The sequence below is a fragment of the Salmo salar genome, chromosome 02, assembly GCF_965601325.2.
Source record: "Salmo salar chromosome 02, fSalSal1, whole genome shotgun sequence".
Taxonomy (NCBI): domain Eukaryota; kingdom Metazoa; phylum Chordata; class Actinopteri; order Salmoniformes; family Salmonidae; genus Salmo; species Salmo salar.
This window is the reverse complement of record NC_138292.1, coordinates 55291393-55307349: the sequence shown is the minus strand read 5'-3', so window position 1 is coordinate 55307349 and position 15957 is coordinate 55291393. Positions and strand designations below refer to the sequence as shown.

The 15957-nt window shown below is 43.5% G+C and overlaps 1 protein-coding gene across 1 annotated transcript; it reads right to left on the bottom strand.

Moving 5' to 3' along the window:
• Positions 1–725: 725 nt before the first annotated feature.
• Positions 726–15957, bottom strand: card14 (caspase recruitment domain family, member 14). Its single transcript, XM_014177435.3, has 21 exons — positions 15874–15957; positions 14476–14942; positions 12457–12594; positions 11733–12058; positions 9743–9901; positions 9422–9541; positions 9145–9270; positions 8286–8432; positions 7988–8116; positions 7736–7839; positions 6899–6957; positions 6520–6583; positions 5940–6156; positions 5634–5760; positions 4586–4826; positions 4256–4319; positions 3917–4022; positions 3378–3542; positions 3011–3129; positions 2666–2781; positions 726–2510 (listed from the first exon to the last, which is right to left on the bottom strand). The coding sequence occupies exons 2-21, from the start codon at positions 14687–14689 to the stop codon at positions 2303–2305; spliced, it is 2949 nt and encodes a 982-aa protein (XP_014032910.1). The 5' UTR covers positions 14690–14942; positions 15874–15957; the 3' UTR covers positions 726–2302.

The following is a 15957-nucleotide window of genomic DNA, read 5'->3' as shown; positions in this document are numbered from 1 at the left end:
TTTTCAGAGCTGATCTAATTGGTCAAAAGACCAATTAGTGAAGAAAATATCAGAATTGGGCTGCCTGTCTAAATGCAGCCAAAGGTCTGTAAAACATATTACTTGTTCTACTCAATTTCATCATTGCTCTATAGATATTTAGGCAAATCAAAGACACCCCAAATAAAACCTATTAGTATTTGCATTGCAAATATTACTGCAGACACTTTATTCAGCCAAACTCAAAGTTTTTCGATACAAATCTTGCTATCAACGTCCATGTTTGTGGTGTTTAATGTGTCTATTGCTATGATATAGTTCTAAAATACCGCTACAGTAATTTACTTGTTAACTTACCTATGTTTTCAGGCACGGGTTGTAACGTTGTCAACAATTCCTAAAGACGCTAATTATCTAAACTCCCACGTGAAGCTTAATTGTTGCTTTACCTAAACGTTGGATAAGTAATAGGCTATAACATAATTTACAAAATGCAGTATGTTTGACAAATTGGAGAAACAGAAATGTTGTGGGTTGCCTAGGTTCACCTTTTAATCTTGCCCCCTCTGCTGGTTACATTGGAGCATCAACCGTTAAAATGTAGCTGGTGCGTGCGCACACACTTCAAGCTTAAAGTCCAATTAATTGTCGGTGTTAGCAAAATGAATGATGACATTTGGAAGAAACCAAGCATGCATTCTTCTTGAGGACTTTGCTTTTACATAAATGTACAAATACGAAAGGAATAGTATGATAAAATGTATTTAGTTACAAAATAATTACATATTTTATAATAGTATTTCCAAAAGATTGTAAAGCATCTGTAAACACATTGTACAACAATCACATGGCAAGACAAACACATCATAAAAATGTTTAATTACATAAAATAAAAAAAAGTATTGTCATAACTAATCCACCACCATCTGTTAATGAATTGCATAGCCTATATCTATGATGGCAATTATCATAAACATTCTTACCAAAAATGATGGCACAACTGATATAACACATGCATATAAATCTCATAACACAATAAGTAGGTTTTAAACAGCTGGCCCAGGGACAGTGCCTAATACTGTACCTGGTGGTTATTTTGGAGGGCAGTGAAAGGTCATAAAGAGAGGATGTAGGTGGAAGAGAGAGGGAGGGGTTGGACATAAATCAAGTAGGCCTAAGCATTGCACAGCAGAAAATCTCTGATTGACAATTCTTCGTTCTCATTCCTACAGTGAGTGACTGAGGGTCAATGATACCTGAGCTCTGTGTAGTCATTGTATATATCATAACATTCAACTATCGTGTAATACCAGTTACTTTGTCACCTTTTAAAGTGTTATTCATAAAAATTCTGAGGACCCCATTTTCCACCCAATAATTTCTCGCAACCCCACCCCAAATGTATTGATACAACCTTCAAATCTATAAATCAAATAACCTTCAATTTATTGCATTTTCATATCTTATCAAAATGAAAATAAATCGATAAATACATTGACTCAATACAATTGTATTTTTTAAATGACCTTTCTCACGTTTGTATATTGTCGAATAAAATAATCTGTACTCTTCCTTTTTATATTTTATTAATAATTTTATTTTGGCGACCCCACTGCAGTTCCCCCATGACCCCAATTAGGGGTCCCTAACCCAGACTTTGAATACCACTGCTTTAAAAACATGTTCCAACATTAATCCATATAATGCCTACTATCATTACACTTTAACCCTACTTTGAGTTGCACACTCCAGAATAGGCAATTAAATCCCTCATTGTATGGAAACTTTAAAACTGTCCGACAGTTAGTCAACATAGTCTGACTGGAATGCCTACATTACATTTCTGGTGTGACTTGGGTATGACTATGGTTTCACAGGTTTGTTGAAATCCTGTATCCTGTATATAATACAGTACATGATATATATATATAATACAATACACAGTATAATATCTTTATGATAATAAAGATAATTGAAAAAGTGTTCCCAAACACAATACAAGTAAATATAGGTTGGGAAAAACTTAATGAAGCTAAACCAAAGTGCTGGTACATCTCATCATGCTACCTTCATACTCATACTACTACCTTCATTACATAATTCATATGTATAGGTAGCTATCATAGATACACATGCATAGACCATCCATTTCCCTTATCTCATAATGCCCAGGTATGCAATGCCTATTGGAACCCTTCTCCGTTTTATCCATTTACAAATATTCCAAATCATTTATTTTACAAATAAGGAACTCAAAGACATCCAATTTAGCCACCAGTACCTCATCAACAAACGTCACATTGATGCCTCTGATGCCCTAAAATCACCACAAATCAGGCTCCACCCACACAATCTTCTTCTGCTCCTCCCAGATGATGGAGCGCAGGGTGGTGAGCAGAGTGGTTTTGTCGTACCATGCGTCAGGGCTGACGCTGCGGTAGAGGCAGGGCAGCTTGTCCAGCAGGGACTCCTCGCTGCGAGAACACTCCAGCAGCTGCTCCTCGGACCAGCCCTGACGCTGCACCTTAGACCTGGGAGAGAGGGGGGAAAAAACAGGAGCGATTGAGCGAGCGAGCGAGAGAGAGAACAAGAGAAATAAACACATACGTACACCATGTATGAGAGGCAATGGAACAATATTGCTACCATTCATATTTCGTATATCAAAAGTCACACAATGGCCTACTTGAGTTTGCGTGCTCTGCACTTGGAATGGCCGATGAAGATGATGATGGGGAAGATCTCTGCCCTGTGGAGGCGGCGTACACAGTCCAGGCCTAGAGGCAGCACACAGTGGGTACCCTGAGAGTAGAGATAGAAGAGGAGAGGAGTTTCGGTCAATACTGCACCTGCACAGATTCTTCTGGAACACAGGGTAGATCAAATAACAGGGCCACTGAAAAAAGGGAGGTATTATGGGTTGTTTTTCGTGACGTTCGTGGAAAACGGTTCAAGTCAGTCTATAAACCATTAAAAAAAGTTATATAATATTAGTATGTCAAATACAGTGTTGTCATTTTGACTATCCCACCTGCTTCATGACCCTCTCAACACTCTGCAGGGTGTAACACCGCTGACCCCCCTGTTCACACTCCTCCAGCACCTCAGACCTCTGCAGCCTGGCAGCGTGCTCGCTGGAACTCAATAACTCTGGGGATAGGGGATGGAGGGAGGGAGGGAGAGAGGGGTAGAGATAAGTATAGGGTAAGGTGAGACAGCAGGTACGAGGAAAACAAACATTCACATCTTTATTAACATCACCTTCCACTACCGTGCTAATAATAGATCATCTCATTAGAATTCCTCTCTGGGCATCGGGCAGGAGGATATGCAGTTATTGGATGAAATAAAAAGAGAGAGAGAGAAGAACGTCAGAAAAAGAAAGACTCCTCCCTAACCTGGCTCACACAACTGAAAGCCCTGCCACTCGGCCAGCTTCTGATCCAGGGCACGGCCGAGGATTGTGGGTAGCAGGAGGACCGGACGACAGACGGGTGGGTAGTGGGGAGTGACCAGGGTGTAGGGCATGAGGGTCAAACAGCTTCTGGGTGCAGAGGCATCCCCTAGAGCAGAGGACAATATTAGGACACACCGGGTTCAGGTCGATAACTAAGGCGACATTATTACAGGTATTAGAGCTGTGACGATACCAGTAACGCAATATTGTTTCCTTGCCAAAAATGAAAAGACGATACATGCCGCGATACCCTGGAGTTAATCCAACCTGCTTTAGCAATGTTTTTGCACAGTTTAGCAAACTTGGTTTGATGCAGAATTTCAATGGGCGCCATCTTGACAATTCAATGGAGTGTTTGGCTCCAACATGGAGGATAGTCTGTCATGATATGGCCTCTATGGTTCTGGCTCTGTTACGTTTTGTATATTCTTGTGTACAAAAATGACTTCCTAGCCAGCCTTGACTGTATCTGATATATACCTGGCCCAGTGCTCTTGTCCTTGCTGTCTTCTATACAGACCCACAGAGGATTCCTCCCCTGTCTCCCCGTACTGACGATCCTCACAGTCTTCTTCTTGTCCTGGGCCTGAGGACCCAGCAAACCATGTGTTAACCCGAATGTTTGACAGCGGTTCGGAGGGATATTCAGATGACTACAACATTTTCTTCATGAATGTTCGGTTAACACGTTTTAGAAAGGTCAAAAACAAACATTTTTGGAACACAGGAGTGTCACTTAACTGTAACTCAGAACCCTAAAGCGAGTTGGATTTAGGTCCGAGTAGTTCTGCAAACTATGAAACTAGTGAATGATGTTACCTTTCTAAGTGTCATGGGTTGGAAGCTCATGTCCTCGATAGCTCTGATCAGCAGGCGTTGGGCCCTGCAATGACAATGACCACATCTTCACTAATATCATTTATACAGCATGTCATTTATGCATTGGCCAACAGTATGTCATTGTATCAAACATAGATTACATGTAGTACATGTTAGTTCTCCAGAGGGGGATAAATATAGCCTAGTCCCAGATCTGTCTGTGCTATAGTGGTCATAGGAGTTGGTAAGATAGCACAAACAGATCTGGAACCAGGCTAGGATAGAAGGAATCCATGTCAACAATCCCATGGTGGGTACTGGGTCTAGTACCTGTAGTAGTTGGGCAAGTTGCCAGTCTTGAGGTCCAGCAGTTGGCAAGGGTGGACGTGGCTGGCCCTCCAGGAGCAGTCAGTGCCCGCTGGGCGGGTGCATGTGACGTGGAGGATGTCGTTACAGGAAACGGTCAGAGCGTCCTGCGAGCCCCCGGGTAACGACATGTTGACACGCACGTAGAAGGAGTCACCTGACATGGCCTCGCCACTCTGCAGCTGGAGCAGGAGCTTCTCATAGGCTGAGAGAGAGAAAAGGGGAGGGACCATAGAGGATTATGACTGACAGATCTGGGTCACGGCACCAATGTTACAGGTGTGATATATACACACACAACCAACCAATATGAATACAGAAACATTAAAATAGCATATTTATGAAATGTCAAGTGGAAGCATAACTTTACCTGTTTCATGTAATAATTCTTAGTGATACACATTACACAGAGAATGGTACTTATGCAATGCTATTGTAGCATGTCAATATCTTTCCAGTGAGAACCAGTGAGAAAAACGAGGGCACTCTTTTCTGTTGTTGTGAATATCAGCCAGGTGCTGAAATGGACTACTTTGAAGTTGTTTTGGGTTAAGTGTCCCAAGTATGTCACTCTGTTTTTCACCCCTATGTTGCTATGTTACCTCAAAACAAACAGTCATCCTAAATACCTATGAAACATTAAACAGATAGCCCTTGAACCTCAAACGAATCATGAGAATGAGTAACTCCTGCACTCATTTTTTTGTGACGAAATCCAGAGACACACACTAGTCAAACAACATTCTTTCCAATCAGCTAAGAACGCATATTTTTACATCTCTCTAGCTCTAGAGTGATTTGACAGACTCCACCAAAGTCACGTTAACATTTTGAAGAACATCCTTGCTTTTACAATTCTGTCACATCAGAAGGATAACGTCAAGCAAGGGAGAAAGAAAGGACGCATTTTACAAGTATTTACACTGGGCAGGGTATTTGAATGTGATGACATATCAATTATTTGAACATAATGATGACATATTTATATATTTTAACAGGACCAGGGTCTCACCATCTTGGTTGGGCCTCAGGGAGAGGTGGCAGAAGCCTCGGACCTGCCCCAGAGCCCACATGGCTTCTTCCAGGGTGGAGTCCTCCAGAACCATCCTTAGAGCCTGCTGAGCTTGTTCATACTTCACCTGGAACCCAGTAGCACAAACACCCATTGGAAATATAGTCCCTTCACAGAAACTATAAGGAAGAGGGGGGAGTTATGACTCAAAATGGCTGCGTTGAATGGATCTGTCAGGTGCGTGCTGGATAGGAGACTGGAGTTGTGGGGACACAGACAGACACACACACACACACACACGCGCACCTCCAGTATTTGTGCCCCCGAACTAATGCCCACTGTGTTGGCGGCGGAGCCCTCAGCGACCTGGTGGACGAACACGCCCGTCTTGTTACCCCCCACCACCTGCAGCTGGCTCAGCAGCGCCTCCCCCTGGAAGGAGATGGTCAGGACTCGGCCCGTGATGCGCATGGCCCGGGGCCGGGAGCGCAGCAGGAACGGGGGGGCTGATGCCCTGGAGAGACTGGGGGTTGAGACAGAGAGGAGATGAGAGTACTTCGTTGTTAGATTACTCTCTCGTGGACAGACTACGGAAAGTTCGTAAACAATCGAGCATCTGACCAAATTGCGTGTTATTTTAGTTTCGGGTTCACCAAGTGTATTGTTAAATGCTTTGAGTTTGGTAACGGCGCCTTAGAGGAGCAAATCATTTTCATGTCTCATCATCATAATACCCTCTCCTTGCAATATGTAGGCTAGATGGCTTTGTTCCTCTGTACTTATGCTTGCTTCAGCCTTCCCTCCACTCATCATCAACATTTAGAGATAGTGAATGTGTGCACAATCCATAGATTTCAGTACATCAAGGTAAATTAAAGTTCCTCACCCATCACTGTTGTTGCTTTGGCAGGAAGGTGTGGGTGTCATAACAGATTGCTCAACCTCACTGCCTGTAAATCGAATAAAACAAAAGAGAGACTGTTCAAGAATGTGTCCACAGAGGGAACGTCAAACAGTTAATGTGTTACCTGGCCTACCAGACTTCACTCAAGGCTAATTAAATATCTGCTCGGAGAGTGGCCAACCAAAACATTTCCATTTGCTTTCAGGAAGTCTAATCTGGGTGTTTCCCCACAAAGATAAACACACAAGAGCACACACACAAACACACTTTTAAGTACACACGCATGCACGCACACACAGAAGCTGGTAAGTCCCAGTAAGTTAAGAGGTTGTTAAAGGTTGGAGTTTATTCAGTTACGTACCACTGGGGATGAACACAAAGTCATTGTCAAGTAAGACGTCACACTCAGCCGTCTCCGAGCTAGGGACAAGAAGAGGGAATAACACTTGTTTACAAAATGGCGTCTTCTTATTTCGTCCTTATTTTCTCTCTCTCTCTCTAACCTCTCCTTCCCTCTCTCTAGGTATCATATGTATGCTGTGACAGATAAACTGGTTGAGTGAGTTCGACTGCAGAAATCCAGAATTGCTTTCATGGCACTTGGACAGACTTTTGTCTTCACTGTAAACACAAAACTACGACAATAAACATGAACATGGGCAGCCGTTCACCTGTGAAAACAACCTATAATTAGTTTAAAAAAAACACCTGAATCCTCGATCAAATATGACCACCAAGGGTGCGTTTCCAATGGCACCCTAATCCCTATATAGTGCACTACTTTTGACCAGGACCCATAGGGCTCTGATCAAAACTACTGTACTATATAGGGAATTGAATGCCATTTGGGACACAGGGAGAGACCCCACATAGTTTATAGGAAGATCAAATCTACCTCTACACAGCTTTAATAGTAAAATGGCTCTGTTGTAGAATGGTCTCATGTTACTAGAACAGAAAGAAGGGCCGGGGACGCTGGGAAAAAAGCCTTGAAATGAAGCTCTTCCCGGCAACACACAGAGTAAACACATGGCCTTCCTGGTAAAAAAAGCAGACTTTGGACAGTGACATCACATCACTCGGAATATAGAAGGAAGCACGCCAACTGTGCTACTGTGTAAATGTCCAACTGGTTCTGAATGAGGAGTCGGACTGTGTCTTAAACACACACATTGTCTAAAACACACACACCCCTTACCTGTCTCGATTGTACCATAGGGTCTCTTCTCGTCTCCGCAGTGACTCTGGGCATGGAGGCTCCACATTTTGGGACCGGACACTACTTGGAGTGTTATCGCCACTCTACACACAGACACACACACACAATTACCAGAAGTCAAGTTTATGATGCAAATCATTACAGTCAACTCAGATGATATAAACAGCTGACATGACTGATATAAATCCTGCATGCGCACGCACGCACGCACGCACACACGCACACACACACCTTTATACTGCATTCCCCCAAGGAATCAAGGCAAATTGCATGCATGCGGCGGAGGCGGGGCCGAGGTGGGGGGCTGGAGGGGAGGCTGTCACTGCTGGAGCCCTGGCTCTCCCAGCTAAACGTCCTCTCCTGGAACAGACACATACACATTCGTCTTTAGTATCTCATTTACAATCTGCTCTGTAAGTCAATCTGTATACCATGTGAATGTGTGTATGGAGTGTGCGTGAGTGTGTATACATTGTGCATGTGTGTATGCACATGTATACCGTGTGTGTGTGTGTGTGTGTGTGTGTACCCCTGGTGTGTTGGGGCCTCCTCGGTAGGCCCCGCAGGCCCTGAGGGTGAAGACCTCCTGGAGCTCCACCAGTTGGCTGCGCAGCGTGTCCTTCTCAGCCAGGCTCCTGGCTATCTGGGCCTGGGCCTCGTCTCTGGACAGGTACGCCTGGAAGGATGGACAGACAGACAGATAGGGCGGCAATAAGTCATACATACATACAATGAGTGTTGAAAACATTAAGGACACCTTCCTGATATTGAGTTACACCCCTTCCCCCCCCCCCCCCCCCCCCCCCAGCTGTGTTGCAGTTCTTGACACAACCCGACACCTACTACCATACCCCGTTCAAAGGCACTTCAATCTTTTGTCTTTCCCATTCACCCTCTGAATGGCACACATACGGATGTCTCAGTTGTCGCAAGGCGTCAAAATCCTTCTTTAACCTGTCTCCTCCCCTTCATCTACACGGATTAAAGTGGATTTAACAAGTGACATCAATAAGAGGTAGGTTTCAACTGGATTCACTTGGTCAGTTTATGTCACGGAAAGAGCAGGTGTTCCTAATGTTTTGTACACTCGGTGTATGTGGACTGACTAGCAAAGACAGACATGCCGGCAGGTCAGTATGCAGATAGGTGGATATAGGCAGACAGACTGACAGGCAAGACAGACAGGCAGGCAGATATACAGACAGGTATGTAGGCAGACACAGACAGACAGACAGACAGACAGACAGACAGACAGACAGACAGACAGACAGACAGACAGACAGACAGACAGACAGACAGACAGACAGACAGACAGACAGACAGACAGACAGACAGACAGACAGACAGACAGACAGACAGCGCGCGGGTATAAGGTAATAGTTCCGTACGTGATCTCTCTCTGCCTGTAGCTCCCTCAGTTGGCTCTGTATGACAGTACTCTTCTGCTGGTACATCTCACAGTCCAGAGTCAGCTTCTGAACCTGCAGCGCCAGACACTCCTTATGTTCCACCATCTAAGAGCAAACACACCCACGCAGTGTTTAGAGTTTGGCCACTCTAAAATGTACTGTGTAACACAAAGCATATAGCCTTTCAGCAGATATTTGCTGTTGAATAAAATGGCCAACTCAAAAGGGTTGTTCACAATCTCCTAGACACACACACCTCCCGCCTCTCGCGGGCCAGCTGTTCATTCTCCTCTCTGTAGCACCTGAGCTGCTCAGCCTGCTCCATATGGCCATCCCTCGCCTCAGCCAGGTCTTGGGCCAGGATATCCTCACGCGCCTGGGGGGGGGGGGGGGGGGAGAAAGATACAGGGATACTGAGAATTGGGGATAGAAAATTAGAGAAAAATAAAAGGGTAAAGAGGGATAGTGAGAGAAACCGAGAGAAAGACAAAGGAAGAGACAATAGTCAGAACCGCAGTGCGTCTCTGAGAAATTCTACAGTTTGTTTGTAGAATTCTGAGCTCGTTTCCTCACTCACCGGGGTGAATTTCTCGGCCACCAGTAGCTGCCGGCGCAGAGTGCTAATCTCTTCCCGCAGTTGCTGCGTCTCGCTGGGGGTGGTGCACTTGAGCGAGCGCTGCCTCTCGAAGTCCGTCTCTGTCTGGGCTTTGCGCAGCTCAAACTGAAGCTGATATACCTTCCCATCATAGAAAAACAGAAGACTACTCTCACAAATACTGTGACCGCAGTATTTGACCACAGCTGCTTCAACATGTTTTCTATTGTCCCTTGTTGTTTCTTAAAGTAAATGAAATGTATCTCCTAAAGATGGAATCCGCAGTAGGGGAAACAGTGCCACTGTCCACCCCGTGGCTGTTGTTCTTGTTTTTGTACTGTTGACGAAACAGAGCTGGAGAGAAGAAAAGTAGTAAGAAGGAGCTGCAGGAGCTTTAACCTGTCTGGGCTCGGGGGCAGTATTTTCATGGCCGGATGAAAAACGTACCCAATTTAAACAGGTTACTACTCTGGCCCAGAAACTAGAATATGCATATTATTAGTAGATTTGGATAGAAAACACTCCCAAGTTTCTAAAACTGTTTGAATGGTGTCTGTGAGTATAACAGAACTCATATGGCAGGCAAAAACCTGAGAAAATTCCAAGCAGGAAGTGGAAAGTCTGAGAATTGTAGTTCTTCTTTTGACTCTCTATCGAAACTACAGTGTCTGTGGGGGACGTTGCACTTCCTAAGGCTTCCATTGGCTGTCTAAAGCCTTCAGAAAGTGGTTTGAGCATTTTCCTGTCACTGGGAAGATAATAGGAGCTCAGTTACTGAGTGGTCTGCCTGGCAACAAAGGGATTGGATATGCTCGGTCCCGCGAGCGCGCCCCTCCTTCTTTTCCTTCTTGAATGAATATGCTATTGTCCGGTTGGAATATTATCACAATTTTACATTAAAAATACCATAAAGATTGATTTTAAACAGCGTATGACATGCTTCTAAGTACGGTAATGGAACATTTTGACTTTCTCGTTCCGCGCTCGCGCGTTATGCCTTTGGATAAGTGATCTGTACGCACGAACAAAACTGAGGTATTTGTACATAAATATGGATTATTTCAAACAAAAACAACATTTCTTGTGGAAGTAGCAGTCCTGGGAGTGCATTCTGATGAAGATCAGCAAAGGTAAGAGAATACTTCTAATACTAATTCTGAGTTTAGGTTGCCCCGAACTTGGCTGGTGTCTGAATAGCTCGCCGTGATGGCTGAGCTATGTACTCAGAATATTGAAAAATGTGCTTTCTCCATAAAGCTATTTTAAAATCTGACACAGTGGTTGCATCCAGGGGTAGTCTATCTATAATTCTTAAATATATTTTGTCAACGTTTATGATGAGTATTTTTGTAAATTGATGTGCACATTCACCGGACGTTTTGGTGGGAATACATTTTCTGAACATCACGCGCCAATGTAAAATGCTGTTTTTGAATATAAATATGAACTTTATCGAACAAAACATACATGTATTGTGTAACATAATGTCCTAGGAGTGTCATCTGATGAAGATCGTCAAAGGTTAGTGCTTCATTTAGCTGTGTTTTGGGTTTTATTGACACATGTCCTTGCTTGGAAAATGGCTGTGTGATTATTTTTGTCTATGTACTCTCCTAACATAATCTAATGTTTTGCTTTCGCTATAAAGCCTTTTTGAAATCGGACAATGTGGTTAGATTAACGAGAAGTTTATCTTTTAAAATGGTGTAAAATAGTTGTATGTTTGAGAAAGTTGAATTATGACATTTTGTTATTTTTGAATTTTCCGCCCTGGGACGCTAGCGTCCCACCTAGCCCATAGAAGTTAACACGTTTCTACGCCAAAATAATGCTGTTATTAGTTCAATCGACTTTACAATACTTTTTGTCAACCCTGTAGCAACACTGTCAATACCGCAACTTATCACTTCATGTAACGCAGTGCAGTCACCATCACTCCTGAACATCACACAGCTAACCCTTTTACCCTAACCTGCAGGTTGAGGTCGCTACAGTGGATGTTGGCGGCCGACCTCTCCTCGATGGCGGCCGTGTACCGCACATACAGGTCACACTTCTCGTCCTTCAGCTTCAAGATGTCGTGGTGCGCGGCAGCCAAGTTCTTCCTCATGCGGTCGTGGTCAGCCTTAAGACGGCGAGACTCCTCCTGCCACTCCAGAGTCTGACCTAGCTCCACCTCCAGGGAGGTGCAACGTGACCCCAGCCGACTGGCCTCCTGCCGAGCCTCCTGCAGCTCCTTCTGCATCCCTGTCACGGCTCTGACCAAGTACTCGGTCAAGTCCGAGCACTTAATCAGGCCTGGGAGGAAATCAGGTTAAGATGGACGCACTACACCCTTCTGCTAGCCCATGACAACTGGTTGGGCTATGTATAATTTCCCAGCCAAATATTTTTACTAAATGATTTACACCAATGGAGATTATGTGAATAATTTACAGTGAGAATACTGTTTACTGATGAATAGAATGAACACATTGTGCTGTTTTCAAGCAGACAGGACAACTTAAAAAAGAGCCACCATCCTTCACACAAGGTAACACGCCCTGATTCAGAGGGGTTGGGTTAAATGTGGAAGACACATTTCAGTTGAATGCATTCAGTTGTACAACTGACTAGGTATCCCCCTTTCCCTACTCTTTAACACATGGCCTAAATGAGCCACATGGGAAACAGGTCATGTGTTGCGTGCTACTCACCACTGAAGCCAGAGGGCTCGGTGCTGGGCTTGCGGCCTGTGACCTGGGTGTAGAGGGTGGGGTAGTGGATCATCAGGCTCTCCAGCAGGGCCATAGCGCCGTTCCTCCCCTGGATACGCAGCAGGTCCAGCATGTGACCTAAAGAAGATAAAGGACAGGGAGTGCACAACGTAAATCAAACACGTAGATGGATTGTTATTATGGACTGTTATTCATAAAAATGTACTGTTGTATTTCATCATTCATTTAGGATTTCGATAGGGACAGACACCATACAAATATGGACTTGTTGAGTTATAAACATTTATGAATTGCAGAACAATTTTTCATCACCAGTTATAAAACATGCTCAAGTGCGTAGATATACACTGAGTGGACAAAACATTATGAACATCTTCCTAACATTGAGTTGCACCCCCTTTTGCCTCAATTTGTCAGGGCGTGGAGTGGAAAGCGTCAGGGCGTGGTGTTGAAAGCGTTCCACAGGGATGCTGGCCCGTGGAACTGGATTCTGTGCAAGAACTAAGGCTACATGACAGGCTCACTTTCCCGTTGAACTCGTCATCTTTCTTCTTGAATCCGCTGGACATAAAACAATATATAGGTAAGATGGATATGGATTTTGAGGAATGCCATGTAGTATTTTTATATTGTAGTATACGCTTTTTATTTGAATTCAAAATTCCTGTCCTTTTATGAAGATTTCTAAAAAAACAAACAAGCGTATCTCTGTGAAATGTCAATGGAGCACTGAGCATATAGAATGGGTTTTATTTTCAAGGCCTTTTAGATTTCATTCAGCTCGGTGCCTTTGTTTTTTTGCGACGACGACAACAAAATGAAAAATCCTCAAAAGCTATGTCAACAGAGCTCGGTGATTTTTAACGGACGTATTAGATTACGGAATCCAACTTTTAAAAGTAATTGTCACATTCTTCTTCGTCTGATAAAGACAAATCATTGTCGGACCAAGACGCAGCGGGGAAATGTGCACTCATCTTTTTATTTAAACGGACAAGAAGGTGAACCAAAACAACACGTACACAAAAACAACACAACGACTAATAACAGGCCGGTAAGGCAACAAATCTATACACAGCAATAACCTCCCACAAAGTGACAGGTGCAAACAAGCTCCCTAAATATGACTCTCAATCAGCAACAACAATGTACAGCTGTTCCTGATTGAGCGCCACACAGGCCAACAAAGAAATACATAAACTAGAACAGCCCCTACAAATAAAACACAAGAACATACCCAACACCCCGGAACACATAAATCAAATAACCCCTCTACAATACACAAACACCAATAAACCCCAGAAACACCCTACACAAAATATCCCTCTATCTAAACATAACCCAAAACCATGAAAATGAATACGCTCTGCCACGTCCTGACCAAGCTACAATAACAAATAGACCCTATTACTGGTCAGGACGTGACAGTAATTCTAATGATTTGTTAGAGAAAGGCTGCACTGAATGATTCAAAACATGAATAATCATATTTTTCTTGTCAAATGTATTTTATAACATAAGGAAGTTACATTTCCTCACCAAAACTGGGTGAGTGTGTGGTCACCCTATAACAGTATCTCTTACTCATCCAAACTCCTACCAACTCAGTGACCTTGTGGTTAAAGTGTCCACCCTGAGATTGCATTGGTTGGAAGTTTGGATCATGGTCGATTCATACGAAAAAGTCAAAAAATGGGACCTGATGTCTCTCTGCTTGAGAAAAAACTGCCCAAGGGGTATACTTGTACATCAGGCTGCCTCACGCTACAGAAACAGAAAATAGGCTCATGCCCCGATGGGCCGTTCTGGCTGGGACAAGGCTTACTACTTACTCCACCAAAGAAATGTATAAACAAAACCAAGTGAAAAAAAAATCAACACCAATAGAATCAAATACAAATGAATGGAATATAATTCAACAGAATAGAAAAAAATACAGAGAGCATTCAAAAGTAATACAATAGAAAATCATAGAAACGAATAGAATAGAAGTCTTACTGGTCCTCATGGAGCGGTTGGTGAGCTTAAGGCTGGAGAGGATCTCGTCTTCATCCATCTCTGTGAGGACCCTGGCCTGGCGCAGGTAGGGGATCAACATACATGGTTTCACACCCAGGGAAATACGATGGCGGTTGTCGTTGATCAGCTCCCATACATCTTCGTCACCCATCTCCTTAAGGTCGGGCCCCTCCGGAACACACTCCGCTGCCATGATCAGTGTAGGCGTGTGTGTGAGGCGACACACTTCGGGCGAGTGTCACAGTCAATGATGGTCGCAGGCAGACGCAGTCCCTGAAGACACACACACTCAATCACACACACCTAGCATCATCGCTGTCTGGTGCTGGGAAAACAGCAAACTGTCAGAGACACAGGAACTCCAGCACTGTGTGAGAGAGATTTATTTTCCACTCCCAGCTGGTGTAGGCGTCTATGCATGCAATGGTGTGTGTGTGTGGGAAAACCTGAAAGACAAGAAACATAATCCACAGTAAATCAGTGCCCACACACCAAGGGACTGCCCATGCATGCACACAATAACCTGAAAATGTGTACATTTCACAATTGTAAACATCATATTGTGCCGTAGTACTCGTGCTTCATTGATGTAGGCCTAGTGTATCTTTTGTTTGCACTACATGGCTCTGATTCAATATCCGCTGCTAGAACACAAAGCTTCTTAATTACTGAAGCCATATTGCACTGTTTGTTGAATGGGGCCACGTCACATGAAGGAATGAATAATTCTGTATCTTTGTGATTCACAACCACTGTCATAAAGATACAGAATTAACTTCACTAATTCATTCATTCATTCATTCATTCCAATTACTATAGCTCCCGCATTGGGCCAATCAGTGCAATTTCGTAAATGCCGGATCTCTATAGCAAAACGCATAATTCACCGAAGTTTCGTCAAATATTATCTTCAGTACAGTCCGAGATATCGCGTGTGACTACACGAAAGGACGGATGGACAGACACACATCCACAGTCCCCTCCTCGATTTCATCGAAAAACAATAGATCAAGAGATAGGGTATCTTCGCTGGAAATGCACCACCTGTATATGCATGCTTCATATTGTGTTGTTACCATATGTGACTGTTATTACCACAAGTAAACTAATACAATGCCAAAGTTTGGCTATAATAACAAAACCCTAGATACAAAGGGTAGGCTACACATTTGCCTTTGGTCTGTACACGATAGCATGTATTCAAGTAGGCTACAAAAAACTGGCAAATGCAGGGAGATAAGCATGAGGAATTTCAGGAAATGAGTACAATTCACACGCATCTATTTAAAGTAAAAGACATAGGCCTACTTAAAATAGCTTAAAATGACTTCTTATAATATTTACAAAACGTAACTAAAATTGATTAGTGCCATTTACCTTTTCTTGGAAGTCGCCGGTGTAGCCTATATACGTATTATCACCATGAACGACCCTACTTGTGCGAGCAGCGCTCCTCCCGCC

Excerpts from the sequence above, each read along its gene's own strand:
- card14 (XM_014177435.3), bottom strand. The coding sequence starts at position 14,689 with ATGGCAGCGGAGTGTGTTCCGGAGGGGCCCGACCTTAAGGAGATGGGT. Across the intron at positions 9,902-11,732 it reads GTAGCGACCTCAACCTGCAG|GTATATCAGCTTCAGTTTGA; the intron begins GTTAGGGTAAAA and ends TATGATGGGAAG. Across the intron at positions 9,271-9,421 it reads TGGCCCGCGAGAGGCGGGAG|ATGGTGGAACATAAGGAGTG; the intron begins GTGTGTGTGTCT and ends GTTTGCTCTTAG.